This window comes from Podarcis filfolensis, assembly GCF_964270895.1.
Source record: "Podarcis filfolensis genome assembly, chromosome: 8".
NCBI classification, from domain to species: Eukaryota; Metazoa; Chordata; class Lepidosauria; order Squamata; family Lacertidae; genus Podarcis; species Podarcis filfolensis.
Window position 1 is genome coordinate 17,339,916 of NC_139611.1, and position 27,803 is coordinate 17,367,718.

At 46.0% G+C, this 27,803-nt stretch overlaps 1 protein-coding gene and 1 long non-coding RNA gene across 33 annotated transcripts in view; one reads left to right on the forward strand and one right to left on the reverse strand.

The window, feature by feature from the left end:
* RERE (arginine-glutamic acid dipeptide repeats) overlaps positions 1–27,803 on the forward strand; it is a 340,184-nt gene that overhangs the window by 202,720 nt on the left and 109,661 nt on the right. For all 32 annotated transcript variants that reach the window (XM_083628418.1, XM_083628429.1, XM_083628432.1 and 29 more), the window contains 3 exons: positions 6,914–6,962; positions 11,265–11,389; positions 11,847–11,946. In XM_083628418.1, the coding sequence (XP_083484544.1) occupies positions 6,914–6,962; positions 11,265–11,389; positions 11,847–11,946 (274 nt within the window). The remainder of the gene's footprint in view (positions 1–6,913; positions 6,963–11,264; positions 11,390–11,846; positions 11,947–27,803) is intronic.
* Positions 20,977–27,803, reverse strand: part of LOC310769620 — a 343,443-nt gene continuing 336,616 nt past the window's right edge. Inside the window, exon 3 of the long non-coding RNA XR_014551746.1 lies at positions 20,977–21,265. This is a non-coding gene — a long non-coding RNA (uncharacterized lncRNA). The remainder of the gene's footprint in view (positions 21,266–27,803) is intronic.

Consider the following 27,803-nt stretch of genomic DNA (forward strand, 5'->3'; position numbering starts at 1 on the left):
CGATCACTTGCTCATGACCGTGGAGATGAGTCAGTCTCCAGCAGCACACAGGAGCAAGCTGCTCCATGCTCATGAAACTGCTAAAAGGTTTGCCAAAGCTCTACAAACTGGGAAGGGTTTTAGGAACTCTGTACATTATTCAGGTGGTGGTGGTGGGATTTAGTGGATAGGATTGCCAAAGTCAGAGATGCAGGAGGCTCTTTTCTTTCTCCTTTAAAACATACTGCGCTTGAAGTTGCCCCTTTTACTAATGTGTTGGGCGCCTGTCCCAATGTCCCCATACAGCGTGGGGATCTGGAGGACGTGCTGTAGCTCAGTGGCAGAGCAACTGCTTTGCATGCAGAAGGTTCTGTCCCCAACGTCTCCATTTCAGGCAAGGGAAGAGCACTGCCTGAAACCCCAGAGAGCTGCTGACAGCCAGTGTAGACAATGCTGAGCTAGATGGAACATTGGTCTGACTCAGTATAGGGCAAATTCCTATGTTCCTATTTGAGCTCCTCAAAGGGAAATATAAGCTAATGGTCCAGCCCTCCCATCAGTCTTACTTTCTTCTCTCTCCCACTTGCCGGGACCCCCACGTTGATTCCCACCTTGCTTTGAAGCCAGAAAGGGCAGTTCTCTTGTCTCGTAGCCAACACCCCCCACCCCCACTTATCTGCCTGAGGATTAGAGGGCTCCAGTGCTCCCTGGGATGGGGTGGGGTAGGTGTGGGTGGCGGTGGGGGGAAGAGTCCCTTCCTTTTTGATATTCATTTGCAGGCCTCCAGTTCCTTTCTGTCCAGTCCCTGTTTATTCAAGAGACTACAGCGTTTCCATGGCAACAGGTTACTTTTCAAAGGGGGAACATCTTGTCATTATATTTAATCCGCTGCAGCTGAAGAGGGACTGAAATATTAAGTTGTTGTTGCTATGGATACCACTTTTGTTACATTGCTTTCCTTTGGTGTCACATTTCATACACTGCGCTGGCTCCTTTGCTCCTCTCATCATCCTCCCCCTCCTTCCCCGCTTCCAACCTTATCCCTTCCCCCCCCCCACCCCCCAATCTCATGGAATAAACAGCCCAACACTCCCCCCCCCCACATTATTGTTGCATTTACTCATTGACCTTAACATAATTTTTTTTAATCAACTGTGTCTTTTTATCCTTGTGTGTGTGTGTGTGTGCGCCCGCGCCCGCAAGGGTAAATGCATACTTCTTTCAAAGTTTCAAGTACCCCAGAAGCTTCCCTCCACAAAAAACCCCTATGCTTCTTAACTGCATTCTTCCTTTTCTCATATTTAAACAGAGCTGGGAGGGAGGGATGTGCAGAGTAAAGGAGGGCAAAATCCAAAGTGATCCAGGCAATATCTGGAGGCAGCAGTGTTGGAGATTTGTAGGTTGAGATGTGTGGTGTTTTTTGGTTTTTTAAAAAATACCTCTAGCAATTAGCTGATCTTCCTGCTCCTTCTCAATGCTTGTATGTGTGTGCCTAGAGATAGTAAAATAAAGACCTCTGCAAAGTGACAATCTGCACTTGTCCAGAGAAGCAGTATATGGAACGAGGACCACTCCACAGTAGCCAAGCAGGGGATGACGCAGCCTTTGAAAACCTTGGGAAAAGCGGGTGGAGATGCTGATCCACTGAAGTGTTCCAGCCTTTGCCAACCCTGGTGTCCTCCAGAGGTTTTGGACTGCAACTCCCATCACCCCCTAGCCCAGCACAGGCTGGTGGGAGTTGGAGTCCAGGAAAAGATCCTGAAGGCAACAGATTCGCATAGAATGATGGCTCTGTGATGATGGAATTTATGCATCTGAGCATGCATGGGCTGCATCAAACCAAAGGTCCATCTGGTCTAGTTGCCTGCTCCTCACAGTGGTCTGCCCAGATGCCTCTGGCAAACCCTCAGCCCAGGCTATGAAGGCAAGAGCTCTCTTGCACAGTTGCTTCCCAGCAATTTGCATTCAGTAGCACGCAGAACCAGGACGACTAGGAAGCACTGCTTGACTTGACTTCTGTGAATTTGTCTTCCTATTTAAAGCTGGCCAAGCCTGCAGCCCGTTGCTAGATCTCGCAGCATAGAATGCCATCAATTAGCTATGCACTCCGAGAGGAAGTGAAATCTTTTAAGTCTGACCTGGATCTTAAGTCTTTTCTCCAGGGATGGGATGCCTGGGTGCATGTCCTCCCCAGGTGTTTGTTGGATTTGCGCTCCTGTTAGCCCTGGGCAGCATGCCCAATGGTCAGGGATGATGGGAGTTGTAGTCCTGCAATATCTGTTTAGGGCCATAGGTTTCCCACTTCTCTCCATCATGTCTCCCCCCATCCCCACCCCAGTTTCTCCTCAACCCCACTGAAAAGCCCCTGTCTGTCATTTATAACCTTCCCTCTTGGGGAGCCACAAGGCTGGGCTGCTCAACACACAGAAATACCCTTTAGGACAGGGTGGTCCAACACTCTGCCCCAGGATCACATGCAGCAACTTTTGATGCCCCCACCCTGCCCCACCCCTTGCACACATGCAACAAGGCAATGTGCAGCCCACTTGGTATGAGAAGTTGGCCTGTCTCGCTATAGAGTCTCCTTGTGTATGTGGAGGGTTCGCTCCAGAAATGTGCAGGAGCCGTCTCTGTGCTGGGATATAGCCTCTTATACCAGGGCAGGGTTTCTCAAACTTCTGAGTTCATTGATACCCCCCTCATAAGTTGTCAAGGCCCCAGCCCAAATTCTTAGGTGTATAAATGAAATCAAGTCAAGGAATATTAAAATATATGTCAGCTTTTAATCATCACCAATCAGTTGCCGTTGCTAGGAGTTGTAAAACATAAAAAGTGCGGGAGAGGATACTCTTGTATCATGGAATCATCTTATTAACTACAAAGGCACCTCATTGGCAAGGGAGGTGCACCCTGTACATGCCCACACTTTTTATTTCTGAGGCTTATTGTTTTGTAATTCTAAAAAACATTTGCAGCATACCTTGTAAACGTCTTTTCCACCTCAGACTCTCTTTTTTTTAACCCCCTTTCAACCCCTAGGTCTTTTTTCACCCCACGTGCAGTCCCATCGACCTGGGGTGCGTGTGTGTCAATATCGACCCTGTGGTAGGGGTTTGGATGCATCTTTTGAAAAGAGTTGAGCAGCAGCAGAGCTTCTGTCTGAATCTGCTGAGCCCGGGGGCCAGAACGCAGCCCCGGCTGCCTGCCTGCCTGCCTCGTTCTGTTCAGAGTGTTCTTATGAAGACCACACAGCGTCTTTTTTGCTATACCTCTTTCTGGGCAGGGAGCCATTGTACAGAAAGGTGTTGGAATAAAGGGATGGGATTAGCGGCTTGTTTTTCTCACTATAAACCCAACTGTGGGAATAAAAAGAGCTGGGATTGCAGAAAAGATTACACAGAGCCGCCTGTATTTTGCAACTCGGCGAGCATTGATTCCTATTCATGCATTTCCCCTCCCTTTACATAATAAAAGTGCGCTTCATCTTTCCTTGTCTCATTGCGAACTCCATAGAGGGAGAAGACAATACAGTGGCATATTCCAGCTGCAGGATGTTACCGGTTTGAAATAGATTCTGTTTATGCAGTGAGCATCTAGGTATGTTGTAACATGCATACACGTCCTTAAGAGGAAAATGAGGTCAGATAAATTCAGGTTGACCTTCAAAGTGCATATGATTATGTATGGTTGGCTAGGGTTTCTTCAGGCTGGTATTTAACTACTAGCCTGGTGGCCACTGGCAACCGGGAATTGCATGTAGGCGAATAAAGGTGATGTTGCAGGTAGGACAGAGCACTCCATCTTTCCCAGCATCGAACCCAAGCACTCTGCTCCTCCACTGGCAGCCCACAGCAATCTAGAGAATCTTTCTTTTCTTTTGTAGGTTGCTAACTTTTATTCACCTGCCTGAATGTCATCTCCTTCTCCTATTATAGTTAATTATTATTACAACACCTTCCACATATATGTATTAAGGCAATGTATGCAAAATAATAATAAAAAGCTTTAAAAAGTTAAAAACAGGAGAGAACATAATAGCAAATTAATTAAAAATAAATTAAAGGAGACATCCATGGCTGAGACCTGTTCATTCAGCTGGGGAAGCCTCCTAGAACAAAAATGCCTCCAGTTGTTCTGGAAAATATCTCAACGGAGATGCTGTTCCACGGAACAGGGCAGCCACACTAAAAGCCCTACTCTGAGTTACTGCAGAGCAGTCTTTTGAGACCTTTGGAACTCACAGGAGAAGCTTGACCACAGAGCCCTACCAGGTGTATAAGGGACAAAGCTAGATTCTCAGGTAACCTGCTCTTGGCCAGGGGTCCGCAACCTTTTTCAGCTGTGGGCCGGTCCACCATCCCTCAGACCATGTGGTGGGCCAGACTATATATATATTTTGGGGGGGGGGGGAATGAACGAATTCCTATGCCCCACAAATAACCCAGAGATGCATTTTAAATAAAAGGACACATTCTACTCATGTAAAAACACGCTGATTCCCGGACCATCCGTGGGCTGGATTGAGAAGGCAATTGGGCTGCATCCGGCCCACAAGCCTTAGGTTGCCTACCTCTGCTCTTGACTATAAGTTTCCCCACAGCTGATTCCAGGGACCTGTTTTAGGGAATGTTGGTTCATGGCTGATCGATCAGCAAAGCATTGATTGAAAGCAATTATCTTCCCCAGCTGGAGAGGTCCTCAGAGCGACTGACGTATCAGCTGTAAGCAACGTGATTCCTGCTCTCAGGCTTTGCAGTGTAAAAAGACATGATACAAAAGGAAAAAAGGATTTGGGGGAGAGTAGAGGAAAACAAGCAAACTTGGGCAGCAGATTCTTAATGTTACAAGATTCTTAAAATAAGCAGGATGGAAGCAGGCTGCTCAGAGATCAGTAACAATTATTTGTGGGCCCCTGAGAAATAGCTTGCCATCCCAACCTACCTAGAAGTAGCTGTAATAAACCTGGAAGTTGCTGACCTTTCATGTTGGGCCTCAAGTCTTCTGGGGGAAGCAAACCTTGGCATAAGTAGCAATGCATGTAAGCTCTGAGGTGTGGAAAATGCTTTCTTTAAAACCTCCTTTGACCCAGAGCTGGTGTTATGGATGATGTGTCAGATGGGTGGCAGGGAGACCTGTGTTCAAATCAGTACTCAGCCACGAAGCTCACTACGTATGGCTTGAATCCGTTCCATGGTTTTCTGTTGACTTACTGGGTTGTTGCATGCTATTCTGAGCTTTGGAGGAAAAGTGTGGGATAAATTCACCCTAAGTAAATAAAACCTTAAAAGGTAAAGGGGACCGCTGACCATTAGGTCCAGTTGTGGCCGACTCTGGGGTTGCGGCGCTCATCTCGCTTTATTGGCTGAGGGAGCTGGCGTACAGCTCCGGGTTATGCGGCCAGCATGACTAAGCCGCTTCTGGTGAACGAGAGCAGCGCACGGAAACGCCGTTTACCTTCCCGCCGGAGCGGTACCTATTTATCTACTTGCACTTTGACGTGCTTTCGAACTGCTAGGTTGGCAGGAGCAGGGACCGAGCAATGGGAGCTTACCCCGTCGCGGGGATTCGAACCGCCAACCTTCTGATCAGCAAGTCCTACGCTCTGTGGTTTAACCCACAGCGCCACCCGCGTCCCAAATAAAACCTTAGCTTTCATTTCATTAAAAAGAAATGTTATTGTACTTGTTTTGGAAAAGAAAATGTAAAGGAAAACACTTACTGCCAAAGATGCTGCCTCCCAACCATAAGAATATAAATGTCTGTAGCTGGTACCCACGCTCTTGGCATTTTCCCCAAAATAAAGGTTGACAGCTTAGCACTAAGCTTAGTTAGCAAAGGTCCAACCCTCAGGAATTTTATTTCAGGGCCACAGTTAAAAAAGAAAAGAAAAGAAAGAAGCAGCAGACCTCACAGTGCCAAAGCTGAGAGCAAAACCCTAAAATACCTAGTCTTGCAAGTTAAGGTGTCCAAGAAATCTGCAGCCCAAGGCTTTCCTAGGTGTGCCTATTAGATTTTAATGGTGAGTCCCATGCTGAGCAAAGGAGCCAGAAGGACCCAATGGGCTAAGAACTGCTGCTGGAGGCCAGAATTGGAGTTAAAATAGAGTGGCATTCTCTGCGTGCAGCTAGATGGCAGCCTCTTGCTGGAGACATCCTTTGGATGAAATATTAAACAAACAAAGGTGGGGGCTGAATCAGATCCCTTTTGCCACCACAATTTCCGCCCCCGTGCTTTTTGGGCACTGACATTTCAGATTGGGCACACACGTTCTCTGCCTTCACCCTAGGGTGTCTTTCTGAAATGAACAATGAAACCAGGATATATGTGTGTGCGTATGTGTGTGGTGCTGGGGAAGGTTCTTGATTCATGCAAGCTGTAAGCAGACACAGCCTCGGTTTCTTTTTAAAAGGGTTTTCCCATTAGGCGAAGGCTGAACAGGGAGCAGCTGAGGCACCATGTCACCGTGTGTCATTCCTCACATTTTGCAAAGGGCTGCTTCACGTGCTGTTGCTGATCAAATGACTTGGTTTTAACATTGATTTTGGTTTTGGGGTGCACCAAGTTTCCATCTTAAAATTCCATTCTTAGCAGATGGGGAAAATAGCCTCCAGAGCCGACTTCACGAACCTGCTGCCCTCCAGATGTGCTGAACTTAAAACTCTTCTCCCCACCCCACCCCACCCATTCTGGTCTGGATGATGGGATTTATAGTCCAAAATAGCAAAGACTGCTCTGGAGTCTTTCTGGAGGCTGGAGGGATTTTTCCCTGCACCGTTTTGAAATGGCATTAAAGACTAACCAGACATTCTGTGGTTTTATTCCCAGTTGTGCTCTCAAAGCGGTGGCTGTACATGCTCACCCAGTACAGGGAGGTTGTGTGTTGCACCACTTGGTTCCCCTTACTCACTGGTGGTTCTGTATCTTTCCATTGCAGGCGGTTGAACAGCACACAGGGTGAAATCCGGGTTGGGCCTAGTCATCAGGTAAGACTTCCTTACATAATGGGAACATCAAGTGACTGAACTGTCTCTTTCTGGCCATCTCCGATCTGCAAATCTCAAGGTGTCATCTACGTCCCCCTAAGCGTGCTGCAGTCGAAGAGGGAGGTTGACGCCATGTCAGGATGCTCACAGATCTTTGTGTTTGAAGTGCATCTTGATCCAGGGCTGCCCATGCATTCTGTGACACTGCATCAGTTAAGGGTCTACAACCCTTCTGCCCATACAGACCAACAGTGACCACTGGCCCACAAACATTTATTTATTTGAAAATATTTCTATATCATCTGCACAGACAAACACACTATCAAGGCAGTGAACACTGTAAGAGCTATTACTCATCCTAGCTGCCTGTGCCTTGAGCCCACTAGAAAGCACAGAGTGGTCTTGGGAGGGGAAGGGTCTTCCCTCACTTGTGTTGAAAGCAGCCGCTCAGTCACTGACAGGACCGTGTGTGGCGTGGTGTCTAAGAGAATGCATTCTGGACCAGGACGCCCCTGGCTCAAATGTCACCTCTGCTATGAATTCACTAGGCTCACATCTGCTCATCATTCCACCCCACCCAGTGAACCATAGGAACAGTAGCTCTCAGAAAGGTATTATTTCCAGCACCCTTAAAAAAAAATACAGTTCCCAGGATTCTTTGTGGAAAGCCATGTGCTTTAAATGTGTGGTGTGGATAGCATCTAGTTGTCCTTAAGCAAACCACAAAGGTTCAGACGTCCCCTCTGTTTGCCATGTGGTGATAATACTACTGACTCACCCTGCAAGGTTGTTGTATGAACACCCAAAAGCATTATATAATTGCCAAGTGGTATTTATCATGTCACTGTTTCCCCTCTTTTACCACTAGTCTCTTCAAATCCTATAGCATCCCCTGGAGGCAAGCAGCCTTTTTGTTTCCTTTTCCTTTCTTCAAAAAAGCAGCCCTACAGGGCTTAGGTTGTTGCATGCTCTGCACAGTAAGCCTTCTGGGACTTGCTCCCTTGAGTGCCTTATTTGAAAGCTTCCTTGCCGAGCAGAATAATCCCTTCTCTCAATGTAAAACGGCTTAATTTTTATTAAATAGCATTTTGAATGAGGGCCTCGAGGGTGCGTGCCAAGGTACCCTTTTCACATCTGTATATGCCGCTGTACTACTTTGGACACCTCTCAGGTTGGAATCTTGTCTTTCTCACACTTTGCTTTTCAGTCCCATTAAGGGCAGGATTGGAGAGACCACTTTGGTTCATCTCTCTCTCTCTCTCCTTCCTGTGTTTTATGTGTGTGGGAGAGCTTTAAATGCTCATAATGCCACAGACTATGCTGCAGAATGATCAAGTATATCCCTGAGGTGCTGCTGAAATTTGTAGGAAAATTCCTGCCCAAATAAGGTTGTTTAAAATTGTAATCTCTTCCATTCTGCTCATGGGCAGTAAAGTGTGATGAAGTGTACTGGGGACTGCCAGAGCTCTCCAGCTATGGATGTGCAGGTGTGTCCATGCAAAAAGATAATACAGGTTTAACTACCTTTAGCCACCTGTTAGCCAGATGTTAGGAAGCTGCCTTACAAACATTTCAGACAATTCAGCCTTCTAGCTCAGGAATAGCTTACTGCGATGGTTGGTGACTTTCTTGGGCAAGGAGAGGTATTGCCTATCATGCCTGTCACCTGATCCTTTATAACTAGAGATTGAACAAGGTACCTTCTGCATGCAGTCACCTCACCACTCAACTGTGGTCCCTCCCAAATTCCAGGATAATTGTACATAAAAAGAGACCTGGTGTGGTGTAGTGGTTAGAGTCTTGGACTAAGACCTGGGAGACCAAAGTTCTAGTCCCTGCTCAGACATAAAGCTCACTGGGTAGCCTTGGGCCAGTCACTGTCTCTTGGCCTAGCCTACCTCACAGGGTTGTTATGAGGATAAAATGGAAAAGTGGGAGAACTGTTTACACCTTCTTGAACTCCTTGGAGGGGAAAGGTTGGGTATAAATGTAATAAATAGGGCAAAACTGATACATTGGGGCTCTTTGGGTGGTATTCAACTAACCTATCCCATCAATGCAAGGATTTCTCCTTGCACAATGGGACTCCTTCCCCCTCCCCAAATCTGCTCCAGACACCTGGGAAAACTGGAACAGATTTAGGATAATACCGAGGGGAGGAAGGAGACGGGGAAGAATGTTCTGTTGCAGAAGCAGGAATTCTTGTGCTGACAGAAAATTCACTTAGCCCAACATTGGGTTCCACCCTGCATATAACAACCAAACAAACCGCGCAGTCTAGCAGAAATTGCCTTATTTCTGAATATACGTACCTCATATAATCTGCAGGATCATTTCATCTTGGGAGGTGGCATATCAGACACATTCATGTAGGATGGGGTCTGTCAACATCCATTAGCCATGATAGCTACATGGAGACTCCATATTTAATCCTAGTTGCTGGGGGGGGGGCAAAGAAAAGGGCGCAGGAGGGCTGCTGCCTTCATTCCTTGCTTAGGGTCCTCTTAGAGGCATCTGGTTGGCCACTGTTGTAAACAAATGCTGGATTAGACAGACCTTTGGCCTGATCCAGGTGCGCTACTTTTATATTTGTGTGACGAGGAACTTGAACCCAACCCCTAGATTTAAACAGAGTTGGTTGCATTTTTGGACTGTCCCAACCTGTTGCATTATAAAGCTGGCTTGGAAATAATTCACTCACCTATGGCAAGTTAATTATCGACTCCAGGTGACTAGGCAGGAAAGTTTTTCAAACATTAGCTTCCTGCTTTCAGGCTACAGTTTGCTAACAATAATTTTTATAGAAAAGTAGGCTAGTATTTTGTGTGTATTTGTGTGCTGAGGCAGGGGAGACGAATAACTTTTGGTAGACTGACTTGGAAGACTGCTCTAAAGGGATACTTCCATTGTGATAGTGTTGCTTTTCCACATTGACCACTACAAATGAAGGAGAACCTCCTCCTTTTACTGGATATTCTTGGGGTGCCTTCACAGCTTCTTGTTCTGCTGGCACTATTTCAGGAAGGTAGATAAATGTGTCTATGTTCAGGTCCATTTTTGGCCTTTGCAGGCATACATTAAAGCGTCCGAGCTTGCCCATTTGCTTCCAATCCCTCCTGATGCAAGTTACAGCCACTTTATAACATACCAGTGGTGGAGTTTGATGCATCATTTTCTTCCCTCTGGAGAAAAAGACCAGAGGAAAATACAAGTGGAGTGCTAGAATGTCTTCCGAACCTGTGGCATGTAATTACTGGTTAGATGTATCTATATGTATCTATATCTATATAAAATACAGCCTTTCAGATGTGCTTTGCATTGTAACCGTGAGAGGTAATTACAGGCTTGAAAAGCTTTTTACTGTCTTGCAACCGTTGCTGTCAATGATCAAGGCTGCTAATTGAATCCTGCAGCAAGCGCACAGTGTGCCTTCATGCCACAGCACATTCTCACACTCTGGAAATGCCTGTGGGGTCAGTTGGGGGGGGGGTGTCCCGTTATCTCCAGGTCCAAGATGCAGTGAATGTAGGGATATGAGCAGGGCCAGATTTAAGTTTGATGAGGCTCTAAGCTACTGAAGGTAATGGGGCCCTTTATATGTCCAGCTGTCCTTTGTCAACAACAAATTGTCGCTGTTTTTTGTGTTGAATATATGCTATATATATATTTTATATATATTATGGACCTAGTAGGTATCTAAAGCCATTTGCACATAACAAATAGGAGCCTACACAACACAAAACACTGTTGCTGTATGTAGGTTTTATTTTATTTGTCTTTTATCTTATATTTTGGAAATGTACATCCAGTTTTTTTCCTTTACATTTTTTTGGGGCCCCCAAGAGAGTGGGGCCTTAAGCTATAGCTTGTTTAGCTTATATGTAAATCTAGCACTGGATATGGGATTGCAGGGGTCAAGACAGAGGAAGAGGATATTTTTGGCAAAGCACTATAGGTCTCCAAGGAGGCTATGTAATTCAGCTTCACCTCTGCTATAGGAGATAGCAATCAAGCAAATGACCTGCCTCTTCCTCAGCTGTGAAATGGGCATGGTGGAAAGGGTGGGAAACAAGCACAATGCCACATTCCAAAAATACACACACACACACACACACACACACAAAAGCCACCTTCATTTGGTCACCTAGAGGCTGTTTTTCACACTAGGGGCGAGTATTTTACATGTCCATTTCTGCTTGCTTTATAAAATGTTTGGTGGAGCTCGGAAATACAATCCAGTGTCTGCATGTGTGCTAACAAACATCCTCTTGCTTCTGCCTCTTGAATTTTTTTCCGCTCAAGGCCAAACTCCCAGAGCTGCAGCCGTTCCCTTCCGGAGACAGTGACACAGTGACGCAGCACGAGGAGCTTGTGTGGATGCCTGGGGTCAATGACTGCGACCTGCTCATGTACCTGAGGGCAGCACGGTAACGTGAAGCAAACACATCTCCCTCGTCCCTGCAGTGGGGAGTTGCTGCTTCAGGCGGCAGCATCCTGCTCAGAGATTGAGGTCTAAATTCCTGCATGCACAAAGGATTCCACATCTTGCGCTCGGGATAAATCTCCCAATCTTGTGGTGTAGTATAAATTTTAATTTGCTCAGCTGCAACTCCTGCAAAAACTGAGCACTGTTGTCAGCAGACTTTTAGAAGCATAGGGAACTGCCTTATTCTGAGTCAGGCCGTTGGTCCATCTAGCTCAGAATTATCCACACTCGCTGTCAGGGAGTCTCTCACAGCCCAACTGGAGATGATGGGGATTGCAGCTGGAACCTTCTCCATGCCAAGGCAGTTGCTCTCCCAATGAGTTACAGCTTTTCTTTTTTGAATACTCTCTTCGTTTTTTAGACAAACATAATAACAGTTCTTTTTCTGTCCTTTCAAGGAGCATGGCAGCTTTTGCTGGGATGTGCGATGGAGGATCCACGGAAGACGGGTGTGTCGCAGCCTCCCGCGATGACACTACTCTCAACGCACTCAACACAGTAAGTCTCCTGCTGTCGTGCCATTAACTTTGCACTAATCTTGAAATCGTTTGCTGTCTCTACCCCCCCCCCCATCAACTTTGGGTTACTCCATGGGTCTTTGGTCATCTTAAGGCCCGCCCCCCTTTCCTCAGTGTCTTCCAAAATGTGAGAATCACCTTTCTGGTTTGCTTTTCCACCTTTGAATGGTGGGTCATGGGATTGGCTGTATACAGCAGCATATTGTCTACTCTACCCCAATCTGGTGCCCTCCAGCTGCAGCTGATGGGAATTGTAGTGCAAAACAGCTGGAGGATTCTAGGCTGATGAAGGCAGGTCAACCTTGAGCAGTAGCAGCTTTCTTAAAGCCTCAGGTAGAGTCTTCCCCAGCCCCAATACCAGACCACTTGATGGTTTTTCAGAATTGGGAAAAAGTGGGATTTGAACCCAAATCCACAAGCATAAGGTACTTCTTATGACTAAACACACTCTGCCCCTGCAGTTTTGGGCTTTTATTGGGCTTTATGTTGTTGTTCCTTTTTAGGCACAACACAATACATTGACCTCAGTTTCCCTGTGATTTTGCACTGACATTTCCTTTGCTCTCCCTTGGGATGGGATGCCATCTGCTTCTGTGAGTTTTCCAGCTTTTAGCTTGCTCCATCACTTCTCACATAGAAGCTGTGATTTCTGCAGGAAGACCCGCTAATCACCAAAGAGCTTTGTGAATTCAGCTTTTTACCATGGCCTCAGCTACAGTGCCACAGAGACTGGGTGTTCATATCCTAACCTCTCCCTGCTACCCACTCCTTTTCTAATTACATTTCTAATCCTATTGCAGTCTGGAAGCTTGATGTTGCTTGTGCAGGAATCGTCTTTATTACTTCCATTGGTGGGCCATTTAGTAGCCATATCTCTTGGTAGGGAAAATCCAAATACATAAATATGTGGACTCACCTGTGCAACTAACATGGTGCACTAGTGAAAGCCAGTGCAAGGGCTCCTACTAGTGGAACAGGGCTCTCCTCCCCCAGCTCACTTTTAATAGCATTCACTTAATGCGTTTCCTTTCCTACTGACCTCGCTGTTGACAATTCTACCACCACACCCTGTATACAACTTGTGTACACCACCACTCAGTGATGACTCAGGATAAGACTAAATTCATCAGATAAAGTGAACTCCAGTCCATAAAAGTTCATTACATTTGTTTGTCTTTAAGATCCTCAATGCTGTTCAATAACATAGCTACCTTCCCGGAAACAGAACAACTGCAGAATTAAACATGTTTTGTTTTAAAGAAACAATTATAAATATAAAAACACTTTGAAAGAACAACAGTACATGCATAAAAACACTTCAAGTCCAATACCGTTACCGACTAGGTAAAGATTTTAGAAGGCTTATTGAATTTATTTTTATTTAGAGCATTAGAACCTTGCCTTTCAGCCCAAAAGGCTCCCAGAGTGGCTTACATACAATCAGTTAAAACACAACAGTCTGTACCCACAGGAATACAAACTTGAGGGGGGAAACATGACACACAAGGGTAAAGCAACAGGGAAGGAAGAGGGGAGATATCAAACACAGACCACCAATTCTTAAATCGCTGTTTTTCTAATGACCAGGTGGCACAGTTCAGGGGGCAGCAGGTGAGTGATGAAGCTGGGCCTCCAGCAGAGCTGATGAAATGAGCCCTGCTGCCTATATCACCTGCTGTGAAGGTGCCCAAAAGACTGTAGAGAAGGCTCCAGCTTGATAACTCAACTGAAGGGCGTTCCAAAAAAAATAATAAATAATAATAATAATCACCATATTGCAGATGGGGTAGCTGAGATTGAGAAGAGCCAGCAAAAGTACCCTGCCATACGGCAAGGTGAAGCAACTTTATTGAGGTGGTACTGTAGCTTGGGAGAGCAGGGAATGCGTCAAGACCTGAAGTGTTCAGCAAGGAGGGGTGCAGCTTAGACTCTTCTCCAGGCAGCAAAGTGTCTTGTTCCTGTGTTGATGTGGAGAGAGGAACATCTTCCCTGAAGCTCATTTTAGTGACTTAGATAAGAGAGTTGACTTGGAGGTTTGGTGGTTCACAAGCCAGACACGCTACCTCTGTGCTGACATTTTCAATGACAGGTAGCCACAGTGCATAATTCTCTTCCACATAAATAATATAGAGCACCACTTTCTTTCTTGCTTGCTTGCTGGATTTGTCTGCTGTAGATTTGTGAGAAGCACAGTAGGGGCCCAGCAGTGCCTGTGGATCACAATGGTAGATACTGAATATCACTAGAGCTCAGCAGGTATTGAGATCTGAGTGGTAATCTGGATGGTGGCCCCTGCAAGGCCCAAATAAGAGCAGGAAATTTGTGGAATACCTTTGTTTGTTTGTTTGTTTTACAGAGAAAATAGCCGCACGGCAAGTTTTGGTAACACTGGCAGGATATTTAGAGCTGTTTTTTTGCAGCTGAATTCAGCCTGAATTTTGCTTTTGATAAATTTCTGCAGCAGTATCAAGTTTACCTTTCCCACTGGAGGCTGAACTCCTTTTTATTATTATTGTGTGCGTGTACTAAAAAAAAAAAAAGATAATTCATCTGTAAAAGGATTATGAAAAATGAAAAGCGGGTGTAGATAGATAGTAATGAAAACAACAACCAGTACTTCAAATATATTTTTTTTGTATCTTTATGATTTCTGCAAAAAATGTTCAATTCAGTTGTGTACTTTTTGATGTCTTGTTTACTGTTTACGACTAATTTTGCTATGTTTGTAGCAGTGTAATTTTTTTAATACATTGTGTGTCTTCTTTGAGCATGGCTTTAACTTTAGAAAGGTGTCGTAGAAATAGAATGGTTGAAAGCAATATTTGAAATGCCTGGTTACTTAAGTGGCATTTTAGACTGCTCCGCGGGCTTTTCGGCATAAATGATTGTTCAAGAGATGCCTGGAAGTCAAAAGTGAGGGTGCCTGCCAAATCACCACTTGGAAGAGTGTCCCATGGCAAAGGGACAGTGGTACTAAATGCCGGACTTCTGGTGAAGGCCAGTTAGGCCTCTCTGACATTGGGGGGGGGGGGGCAACAAACAGTGAATGAGCTGGACTATAAGGGTTAAGTTGGTCCTTGGCCCAGAAGGATATGGGCAGCCAAGGCAGATGTTTTAACAGGTGTCACATACCATCAGCCCCTATCAGCAGTCTAGCCACAGCATTCTGCAGACCTGCTTATATGCAGTCTTGCTTCCTTTTCTACTTTATGGAATAGTTGTAAGGAACAGAAGATGACATCGCTTGCTAGGAGATGCTCCAGGCCACAGGGCTACGATTAGTACTAACACTAGCCATGATTCAGGAGGATTATGTGTGTTACTTGCCCCTACATTGCTTGGCTTTCCTGGGCTCGGAGCTGAGCAGGTCTGGGGTGGCGCTTGGCAAAGCCCAACAGCAGCGAGGCAACCCTTTGCTCGCTTGGCCCGCCTTCCTCCTTCCTTTCCTCTTTGTGGGTTGAGGATCAGTCCTCTGAGTCACTGGCAAGCGGCTCATGTTGTACCAAGGGGGTGTGCTCCTGCGCCTTCAGAAATGATAATATGCAGCCCCAAAGATTAATGGTAAAAAATTGATATGCTCTATGATTTCTTATTATGGAAATGCAATAAACTTCAGAGCAGCACTTCACATAAATCAGTCCTGACAAGCTTCTTTGCTAGTGTTTTATTTATGTAATAACAGGGTGCTGTAACCCTCAGTATGATTTATTGTTAATTACACCCGATAGAAATGAAGAGCAGGGGAAGTTTTCGCTGTGCAGCGTTTATATTATCTAGTCGAACAACTCCTTCCAGTGATTATTTGCTTAATAGCATGGGTAAATTTTTCCAGCTTTTTTATATTTTATTCCTTCTGTGGCTCAGGCTTTGATGGGTGCCCCCCTCAAAAAAAAACCTGGTTTCATTTTAATGCTTTTCGCAGCAAATCAAGTGGGACAGAAATTGTTTGTTCTGGTAATTATCAGCCCCCTTTTGTGCTCAGTGCTTCTCATCAAGGTGGAAGGCAGGTTAATGAATGAGGTGTGTGGCTGACTGGGGGCCAAACAAGACACGACACTGTGCAATTAGCAATTGCATGAATGGCTTCGTCTTGTTTTAAGTGTTAATAGTGAGCACGAGGGACCTCAATTAGTACTGTGGTGTTGCGGGGCAGAAGAACAGGGATGCTGGATTAAAGCCCCCACCCCCAGCCAAGGTCCCAATCTGGATCCCCCACCCCCATTTACTCTGTTATTTGTTGTATGAAATGGGAGTGGAGAATTTCTGGCCTGTGCACTGATCTTGGCACACCAAGGAGTCAAATTGGCCCACACCTGCTAATCAGATTCTGCATTGGCTGTGTGCATCAGGTCCCTACAATGGACTGGTGCACACAGGCAAAACTGCAGGATTTTACCCTCACTTACCAGCTGATGAGCAGCGGAGGGGGGTGTTAAATCCTGCTCAGTATGGCTGCAACTGCTGGGAGATGTATAATTTCCTTTCCTGTTCTACAAAGCCAGCTTAAAATTTTAGAAGCAAACCTATAAATAGTGAGCCCACCATACAAGAACATAAAAGTTCAGCATCATTAATCAATCAATCAATCAATCAATCAATCAATCAATCAACCAACACATCAAGCAGAAACGCTTGTTGAAAAAGGACAGGGGAGCCAACTTGGGCCCCAGGTTGTGGGTGCCCAGTGTGCATGATGTAATGACGTCACGTTGTAATGTGACAGCGTGACATCACGCATGCCCCCCAGCCTCGGAACCTGGCTTCCGGAGGCACAGGAAGTCTGGTTTGGAGGTCTCGGAAGGCCTTGGACACTATCTCCAAGGCCTCGTAGATGCTTTCTGAGGCTTTTCCAGGTCTTGGAAAGCATCTTCGAGGCCTCAGAGATGCTGTTTGAGGCCTTGCAAGACCTTGGAAGTTGCTTGGGGGCCCTGCGTTGTGGGTGCTCAGGCACTCTGAGCCCCCCCATGCCTGACGTTCGTGGTGGAGGATAAAGTAGTCTCTTGGGGCAAGGAGTTCCACCTATAGGGCACCATCTCTCTTCCTCTCCTATAGCCTGATGGGGGTAGGTTGGGGCAGGAAACACACCCTTCGGGTCTGCCCATGGCTTCCTTACTGGGGGTTTATACTGGGGGGGTTCCTTACTGGGGGTTATAGGAACTGTATACCAGGTTAGACTATGAGTCCATCAAGCTCAGTATTGTCTAGTGCCCTGACAGGCATTGGCCTCAGAGCAGTGTTAGAAAGAGAGATATGAAAGCTAGGAGCTAAATGGCACCTTAATCCTAGGTTATGGGCACCACAATGGAGTGTCTAGATGCACATTTTTAATAACAAGAGTACAAAGCTGTGTACAAAGCTAATTTTTTAAATAACAAGAATACATAGCTGAGAGGCTCTTCTCCAGTCTTCAGAGAGTAGCTGGAAGTGGGGAGGCAGAAAAAGGTCCTCCTTTCCTTTCACTCTGCAGTTTTAATCTGAAATTTTAGGCTCAGTCCTGCGCCCAGAGTTCAGACACTGCTTGCATTAGTGAAATTCCCTGTCGCTAAACGTGCCTAGAACAATGGGAGTTTTGAATGCTGCCCCAGAGTCTGTGACTGAGAAAAATAGGTCCCATCTCATGCCACCTGCTCTTTTAAATCTGGAAGTGCCTCCTGGATTGAACCTGGTAACCTGCAATGCAGCGGAGGCTGATCCATCAGGGCAAGTGGGGCACTGCCCCACCAACCTCATTCTGCCCACTGCCAGCCCCCCAACCTGCCTACCATCTTACTTTCAACCAGTCCAAGGTGGTAGGACAACCTGCCAGCTTCCTCCTGCTTAGTCTCCATGTTGCCCCTTGTAGAACCCAACAGGGAGGAGGAGTGTGGTGATCAAGCTAGAATAGGTTGGCTCCATCTGCCATTGCCTCTGGCACCCCATGCTGTTAGGCTCCCTTGCCTTCTGCCCCACCAGTCCCAGTGGGCGACAGCCCCCACTGATGCAAAGCACATGCTCTACAGCTGAGCTGTGGTCTCCAAAGGGCAGGTGTCTTCACTGAAGTCTCATCCTCTGTCCTTAAAAAAAGAGAGAGCCTGTGAGGACTATTGCAGCCAGTTACTTGATTTCCCTCACCAGCTTCCGTGTGTGTTGCATACATCTTTTAAAAAGTAGTCTGAACAGGCAGAAAGAGAGCATTAAGATTCCCCTCAAAGAGCATCAAAGGCAGAATTGACATTGAGTCTGTCTTTAATAGCTCACAGATCAGCAGACATAAAAGAACAGATTAACGAGAACACCAGAAAACATGCAGACATCTTGGTAAGAGCAGGGTTTCTCTCTCTCTCTCTCTCTCTCTCTCTCTCTCTCTCTCTCTCTCTCTCTCTCTCTCATTATCTCTCAGTGCTCGGAGGGTTAATCTCAAATGCACGTGGATTCATTTCTCCCACCCCACCCCTCCCGCCCATCTAAATCTTGAAAAAGTCTTTCCTTCTCACCCCTTTCTCCTTAATATATGGGAGCCTTGTACATCACTTCCTTAATTAAAATTCAGAAGCTGAAAGCTCACATTTTATAGCTGCATCTGTGTAATTCTACTTTGTAATTTTAATACATATTGTTGCTTCAGATGTCCTTTCCCGCCCTCTCCCTCCCTCCAGTGTGTGTGCTTCTAAAGTCAATGCAGCTTTACTCCAAATCATAATACAAGCATTTTGAATGGATTACTCAAAGAGCAGGTCTGGTGATGCCACCCTAACTCTCCCTTTTTTATATGTACAGTGATACCTTGGGTTACAAACGCTTTGGGTTACAAACTCTGCTAACCAGGAAGTAGTTGCTCTGGGTTGCGAACTTTGCCCCAGGATGAGAACAGAAATGGTACGCCGGAGGCTCCATTAGCAAAAGTGAGCCTTAAGTTAAGAACGGTTTGGGGTTAAGAACGGAACTCAGGAACGAATTAAGTTCATAACCCGAGGTACCACTGTATTGTAACACTGCAACACACTGGGGGGGCGGGGGGCGGGACTGAGCTTCATCCCATGTTTATTCCTGGAACTGTGGTAGCCGGGCCTATGGCTTCTTGACCTATATAAAATAATAAACATATTCCACACTTCAGTACATTCATTGAGCTGTGTGTTGGGGGGAGTGGATTCACAATGACAACAGTTTTGATTTTTTAAAATCCCTGAATAAATTCTCAGGCTAATAAGATTTTAAAAAGCACCATTGTCATGGCCCTATGAAAGTATCTGTCTCAGGACCGATAAATGAAAGTACTTTTCATCATGCACACATAGTTGAACCATGGAACTCGCTCCCATGGGAAGCACTAATGGCCACCAACTCAGTTGGCTTTAAAAGAGGATAAAAGAAAATCAAAGAGGAGGTGGCTATCAGTTATGCTCTGCCTCGACGGTTGGAGGCAGTATTGCTTCTGAACACCAACTGATGAAAACTGCAGTGCTCTTGTGACCAGGTCCCACTTGCAGGTTTCCCCATTGAGGCATCTGGTCAGTCACTGGAAGAACAGGATGCTGGACTTGACGGGCCACCGGTCTGATGCAGCGGGCTCTTCATTATGCTCTTAATTTCCATGTTTAGAGCAGTCTGGCTTGATCCCATCATAAGAACATAGAAGAAGCGTGCTGGATCAAGCCAAAGGCCCATCTCGCTCACCATCCTGTTCTCAGAGTGGACAGTCAGATGCCTGTTGGAAGCCCAGAAGTCAGATATGAGTGCAACAGTAACTCTCCCCTCCTGCAGTTTCCAGCAACTGGTATTCTAAAGAATCCTGCTTCTGACAGTGGAGTTTGAGCGTTGGCATCAGGGTTAGTAGTCTCCGCTTTGCAGAAAGATACCATAAGCTTGGGGATTGGTCAGGGCTCCCATCTTAGGGAGCTTCATTTCCTGGGCGCTGTCTCAAAGAAGATCCCTTCCTGGGTACCCACCATTTGTGGTCTTACCTCTTACAAATATATGAAACTGCCCTGTACTGGCTCAAACCCTTGTTCCATGTAGTTTAGTATTGTCTACACAGGCTGGCAGAGGCTTTCCAGGGTTTCAAGGTTGGATTTTTAGCCTTCTGGCATTTTGGATGGATGGACCACTATTGTTCATAAGTAGCAGGCTCCCAGCTGTGGCCTGAGAGGCGTGATAATAGGCAAAACTGAATTATTATTTTTAAAGGATCCCAGGCATGGGGGGGCACCTCACAAAGTGTTTGTTTATCCCCAAGCAGAGAGCTCGTTAATGCTCTTGCGCTATTTCTTTTGAGTGCTCAAAAGCTCCTGAGCAAGAAATCTTTTAAAACGTTGACTTAGAAATCCTTTCCTGCTGCCTGGTGGCAAACAGGTGTCCCAGATCTGCCAATCTGGCGAGGGAAGGTCTCTGCATGGTGAATTGCAAGGCTGACTGGTTTCTGCCCCACGGAGCCAAAGGAGAACCAACTGGTGGGCTGAATATTTAGGGGAGAAAATTCCAGACTGGCTCCCTCTTCTAGATCAAAAATAAATGCAAATGTATATTTTAAAAACTGACCACTCCCAGAGTTAAAAATACCTGTCCCAGGCTCAGGCTATTCACCCAACAAATTTATAAAGAAAAGAAATCAATTTTTTTAAAAAATGTAAGCATACTGGACTAGGGTTATCTGGGGCCTAGGGTGATAGCCACTTATCCATGAAGCTCACTGGGTGGTATCAAGCCTGTCACCATCTCTCAGCCGCCCTAACCTACATCACAGGGTTGTTGTAAGGATAAACTGAGGGAGGGGAGAACCATGTACACCACTTTGAGCTCTGTGGGTGAAAGGTGGGGTGTAAGTGTAGTAAGAAATAAATTAAGGGATAGAAACCTTTGTGTGTGTGGTTTTTTAAAAATGGAAATGGAGATTCTCAGGATTTGGAAGGTGAACACTTCTTCTGTGGTGACCACTCATAGCCAAGTAAGATGGTCTTCCATGAACACGGTCTTAACAATGAGTCCGTAAATGACTCTGGAGCCAATTCTGGATCCACACGTCCTTCCACAGTGGGGACATAGGTTTCCAGGTGGAAATTGATCACGGTGAGGGTTTGCCAAGTGTGCCTTCCTCTTATCTCGTTTCTCCCTTTTGTCCTGAGTTCCAGTGTCTTCAAAGTCCATGGTACCTTTGGTAAAGGCTGTTCTCCAATTGGAGCGCTCGCAGGCCAGTGTTTCCCAGTTGTCGGTGTTTATACTACATTTTTTTAGATTTGCCTTGAGAGAGTCTTTAAACCTCTTTTGTTGACCACCAGTATTACGCTTTCCATTTTTAAGTTTGGAATAGAGTACAGTGGTACCTCAGGTTAAGAACTTAATTCGTTCTGGAGGTCCGTTCTTAACCTGAGGTACCACTTTAGCTAATGGGGCCTCCCACTGCCGCCACGCCTCTGTCGCCACCCGATTTCTGTTCTTATCCTGAACCAAAGTTCTTAACCCAAGGTACTATTTCTGAGTTAGCAGAGTCTGTAACCTGAAGCGTCTGTAACCCAAGGTACCACTGTAGTTGCTTTGGAAGACTATCATCAGGCATCTGCACAACATGACCAGTCCAACGAAGTTGATGTTGAAGAATCCTTGCTTCGACACTCTTTGCTTTTTCCAGTCCACTGGAATTAGGAAGGTGAACCCTACCCTTCCACCTACCTGTGAGGCGATCAGAAAGAAGGAGAATATCCCAAGATAGTGACTTCCTTGGTTTTTCCCAGCGAGAAGCCTCAAGGCTGCTGGGAGAATGAGTGGGCAGCTTCAATTCCCTCCTTGCTGAGACAAGTGAGAGCTAGTCTACCTGGTGGCATTTATAGTGACTTGGAGCTAATGGCCACTACAAATGCAAAGGGGCTTCCTCTTGATTGTGGAATCAGGGAACGTGTGTGTGACATGCTTTTGTGTGTATGGAACTGATTTTAAGATTAGAAGTCACCATAGCAATTAAATGGTATATATAATAGTAGTAATATTGGTGCTGGTAGTACTACTTGCAGCCCAGCGCCTTTGCATTTTGCCTCCCTTTTTTTTAAACCTGCTCTTTAACGAACATAACTTTTACTTCATTCCCCTTTGTATGCAGGAGATTCATGTTCATCTCGCTGATTGTTCCTCTTTATTAATAACAAGGAGTAGTGGGACGTTTCCATAAACCGCAATATTACATGGCAGCCTGTTTTCCTGAATGACACCCAAGGCAGCTTAATGCCTGTTGAGGGATATTCAGTTACAAGCAAGATGTCACCCAGACAAATTACTTCCTGCTTTGGTTTGCTTAACTTGCCCTCCGACTAGATCTTGTACATTAACTTCACAGACAACCACATTGAAAGCATAGGGAAACCATTTAGAGGTATGTTAGCAGGTATGTTTGGCCAGTGGTCAGCATTTCATGCTCAAGGAAGCCCTGATGCTTCAGATCAGGGGCTGGTTGGCCAACGGTGCAGTCAGTCTTGCATAGAACGGTGGAGGGTGATCTGCTTACATAACCATGGCTTCTTTGCAGGTTAAGATCCCAAACATACAGCGGCAGTGTGATTTAGCTTGCTTTGCTAAGCTCTGACCTCATACAGTGTCGTCGACCTCATACAAGGTCTTGTCACCTTGTAAGTGGAGAAGTTGAAGAGGCCTTCAGCGTGGCTTGCCCATTGCAGTTGTAATGCTTGGTAATAGTTAATCCAAGCCATCGCTTGCAATCAGTTCCAAACCATGGTTTCACATCCTTGTTGTGGACAATCCTTAGTCATTCATATATAATGCTTACAGTTTATAACCTTCCACCTGACTGGTAAACTAGTCAAATCATAAATGTTTTGGGATGTACACGATGCAACCTACATGCAAAATATTATGCTGTTGCCTCTGCTTAACGCATCACATCACAGAGGATGCTCCTTGATCTTAGATAAATGTTCTCCTAGTGCTGTTTAAAATGTGGAATCTGTTGCATACGACAGGAAAATATCTTCGGTTGCACCATCCAAGGCTACGTAAATTAGCTGGTGGTGGTGCATAGTTGCCCCATGGGCTGTGTGAGTTGATGGTACCTGCTGCAAGCTACAACTCTTAGCCATAGTCTCATTGCCCTCAATATAATTTGTGGTCACAATTTCATTCAGATTGCAGAATTAAACTTTTCACAGGATTTTGATTGCTTGGATGCAGAGGTTTTTTTTAAAACAACAACAACACAACCCATGCGTTCATTTAAAAGATATTTACACTGCTTTTCAACAGCAGTTCTTAAAATGTTTTAAGTATACCAGGCCTTTTACAGTGACTCCATTTCAACTGGGGTAATCCCTGGAAATGCCACCTGCTTAAAGGATATTTGGTCAGTTCTGCCTTGTTTAATGGAAAGGTTTTATGTTAGCCTGGCAACGCTTTTGCTCCTGTTCAGGTTCCTCCTGCCCCCTCCCTCCTGTGAACGTCAGTCTGAAATTTAGCTGTGTTCTTAATGGACTCCAATTATTTAATATTGTAGCAGGAACTGAGGCCCCGGCGCCTGCGATGGCTTTCAGGCAGGGCTCATAATGACTGTAATTGCAGAAGAGTGCCTTGCTGAAGCTGGAGCTGCCAGATGTGATGCTCTTCTGATGTAGGGAAAGGTCACGAGGAAAGGGACGTTTAAATTAAGTTATAAATTACAACTGAAGAACAATATTTTGATGTGCAAGACCCAGGGATGTCAGAGCGGCAAGACGTAATTCATGGATTCATTACCGAACAGAGGTGCTTGACAGCTGAGCCATGCCAAGAGGAGAATTTATTTGCGGTATCACGCAGCCAGAAAATGGCAGCTCTGTTGCAAAGCGGGTGTCAAAATGCAACACCCCACCCCCAGTGCAGAAGAAAGCCACCCCAGCCCTTGTACTAATGTGGTGGAGTTTATGCTAATAAGCTCTTGCCTGAGATCCAGAGCTGCTTAATGTCTGTTGTCGTAGCTGAGGGATGTGGGCAGGGCAGCAGGAAAGAAGTGCTGTGATTTAAAAGGCACATACTGGTAGTTCTTCATTTATTTGTGTGTGTGTGTGTGTGTGTGTGTGTGTGTGTGTGAGAGAGAGAGAGAGAGAGAGAGAGAGAGAGAGAGAGAGAGAGAAGATGTATGTTAAATCACAAAATGGTTCTTCAATGGATAGTGGTCTGTAAAATTCCAATAAATATATATTCGGCATCAATGAATATTTGGAATTATTCAAATTGCTGGATATAAATTTATCCATTCTCATTCTTTTATCTTACTTTTTATATTTTGTTTCTACATGTGTCTCTGTGTAACACCCCTTTGTGTTGGGGGGGGGCAACTATATAAATGACTTGCATCTTGTGTGTATGTATGGCCTACACACTTCCATTTGGTGGGTGGTACTCAGGGTAGACCCACAGCAATGAATGAGGCTAAGGCAGGTCCATTGATTTTAGTAGGTCTACTCTGAGTAAAAGTTGAATACCACCCTGTCTGAGGATTCCGTTCATAAGCAGTGCATGGATAAAGGACTTCGTTTAGTCAGTTGTACTTCGCTTCCATGTAAATTAGTTTTCTATTTAATGCCTTTGAGAGAGCTCTTTTGTCATAAGAAATGGGATTCTTGATTAATTTATTTTGTAGAGCAACGGATGCTGAGCTTATGCTCTTTACCAGCCCTAGGAAGAATGGCCAATGGCCAGGGCAGACAGGAGTTGTTCAGGAACATCTAGAGGACCACAATTTCCCTACAACTGCTGCAGTGTGTACTAATGTGGCTCCTTAATTAAGGCTTTAAGCACTAGAACCAGTGAGAGAACTAGGGTTGGCCAATACCTGGTTTTCAACACCGCGATATATCACCAGCCAAACATCGCAATATACTGATATATCACAATGTCTGAAATAAGGACGGAGCTGGTTTTCAACTTTGGGATATACCACCAGCTAAACATCACGATACACGGATGGCAGTTTTCAGAGCTGGGAGGAGTTCAGGAATGCTGATCTCTGCAGAGAAGTTGCTAAACATAAAAGCTACAAATATCTTATTCTGTATTAGAAAAAAAATGTCTGAAAACCCTGGAAAGCCGCTGCTCATCAGTATCAGCTACATGGACCCCAATCGTCTGACCTTGGTCAAGGGCGAGCAAGATCAATGCCACTCTCATACATTTGAGCTGTTCTTGACATACTTGATCATGTGTAGGTGTGGGATTGCGACAGCACTAAAGATGTGCGTGTTGGCAGGACTACGGCAGGCCTGTGTGTGTACGTGTACACGAACATGCCGTGGACATGCTCAGGAGCTTGAGTTCCAAGTGGGTGGAGCCACACTGCGCACCTATACTGAACAGCTGGAGAGCAAGTGAAAACATGTAAAACTGGCTCCAGACTCACAGTGTGGGGCCTGATTGTATGAGTCCCACAAACGCCTCGGAACCAGCCTTTCCCAACCTGGTGCCCTCCATATCTTTTGGGCTACAATTCCTATCAGCCCCAGCCCAGTGTGTGCTGAATCGTAGTCCAAAGTATATGGAGGGCACCAGGTTGGGAAAGCCTGTCCCAAAGCATCCTCCAGCTTCTCCAGCCTGGAGCAGTCGGCCATCCGCCCATTGTTCTTGGCCTCCTTCGGCCCCTGTTCTCCTTCCAGTTTGTTAAGCTTGTTCAGTAAAAGGAAAGGAAGGAAATTAATTTGTTCCGTTCCTCCGGGCAAAAATAGATTCCTTCCATGAGTCATGAATAGGGAGGCAGGGACTGGAGTACCTCGCCAAACGAAAAATCCTGCTTTCAGACAAGGCTTAGTTTTCTTTCTCCTCCTCCTCCTCCTTCTCAAAATAGACCTGACTGAGAATCATCTCTTCTGTCTCATAGGTTCTTCAGCCTAATCACAGATGTAAGGTGGGACAGTCTGGAGTTGCTTGTGGCTACTGTGCACAGCACCCCCAACCACCCATCTGGAGGCTGACCAAACTCTCACATTAGATGGGTGGTGGCAACTTTTTTATGGTGGGGTAGGGTCTTGTGGCACCTGTAAGCTGTTTGTATCATCCAGTGGCCCAAGTGTGTTGAAAGTGTCCACATCAGCAGTGGCCAGAAGTGCCATTCTTTGACTTATACTTGCATGCCACAGAGCTCAACTAGGCAACCAATCAGCCTTGATTCAGTTTTAAGCTTCCTGGCAGGCAGAGGGTGCAGGCACCCATATGTTTTATGAGGACTACTGTCTTTTGAAGGCTACTAGGGCACCCACAGCCAAAATTGGGAACAGCTGGACGGGCGTGGTGTTTGTGGGTTTCATTTAAGGCAGGCGTGGCCCTCCAGGTGTTTCTGAACTCCATCTCCCATCAGCTAGCACAGCCATTGGTCAAGGACAACAGGAACTGATAAACGGGGCCTCCTTACTTTTCTTCATATAAATCGGCACATTGGTCATGTTTGATAAATAGAAATACAAGCAGGAGTCTTTTCTGGCTTTTGGACATGGTAATACTACAGGTTGGAGAGTGGAAGCCTGAAAAAAGAGCGCACCTGAGGCAGGCGCCCAGGCGCATGTACTGAGCATTAAAAGCATTTTGAGACATGCCAGCTTCCTTTGCCTGTCAGAATTCAGGCTCAGCAGGATCTGTTATCTTAGCTGTATATCCTGGCTTGTGGTCTAGGAAAAAGGGGAAGAAATCATTCTTCCGTTCTCTTGCCAGTATAGTCATGGGCCTGGCATGGACGCTGGTGGTGGTGGCAGCGGCAGCAACAGCAGGTTTACAAATAAAAGCTTCTATTTACTGACAAAACCTGCGGCAATCCTTTTGAGAGGCAGAAGGTTCACCTAAGCAGTTCTCGCTGGGCTCTGTTTCTCCCTGACTCTTAGCAGCGTGATACAGCGTTAAAGGGTCTTCTGTGGCACCAGTGCCTTGTTTAAGCTCAAGGCTTGTTGCTTGCAGGGGTTGCAGTGTTCTTGAAGGGAGTTGCCCACAGGGACCCGTTTCCTGCAAGCCCTTTGTGGCACCGGGTGCACTTGCCTGGTGTGCCCCCATTCCTCCCCGCCCACCCTCACTAGGTGGCTCAAAATCCTGCTTTGACAGGGAGGTAAAGGAGCTGTCTGGCGAGGCAGGCAGATGCTCTGGACAAGGGGTCAGCAACCTTTTTCAGCCGTGGGCCGGTCCACCGTGCCTCAGACCATGTGGTGGGCTGGACTATTTTTTTGGGGGGGGGGTGAACGAATGAGCCCTGAGTGTTCACTGGAAGGACAGATCGTGAAGCTGAGGCTCCAATACTTTGGCCACCTCATGAGAAGAGAAGACTCCCTGGAAAAGACCCTGATGTTGGGAAAGATTGAGGGCACAAGGAGAAGGGGACGACAGAGGATGAGATGGCTGGATAGTGTCTTCGAAGCTACAAACATGAGTCTGACCAAACTGTGGGAGGCAGTGGAAGACAGGAGTGCCTGGCGTGCTCTGGTCCATGGGGTCACGAAGAGTCGGACACGACTAAACGACTAAACAACAACAACAACAACAAATGAACGAATTCCTATGCCCCACATATAACCCAGAGATGCATTTTAAATAAAAGCACACATTCCACTCATGTAAAAACACACTGATTCCCAGACTGTCCGTGGGCCAGATTTAGAAGGCGATTGGGCAGCATCCGGCCCACGGGCCTTAGGTTGCCTACCCCTGCTCTGGACAGTAGGGGAGCTTTCTAGCAAAAAGTCCCAGGGAGCACAAGAGGAGAAGGTGCTGCTTTGGCAAGGGCCAGGCTTCAAGTGAGCAGCTTTATAGTTGGCTCTGCTGCCCCACGTCTTCCTGAACGCACCAGTAGAGCTGAGGGGTAGTCAACCTCACATGCCGTATGGCTCCAGCCTTGGGCTTCCACTTGGACAT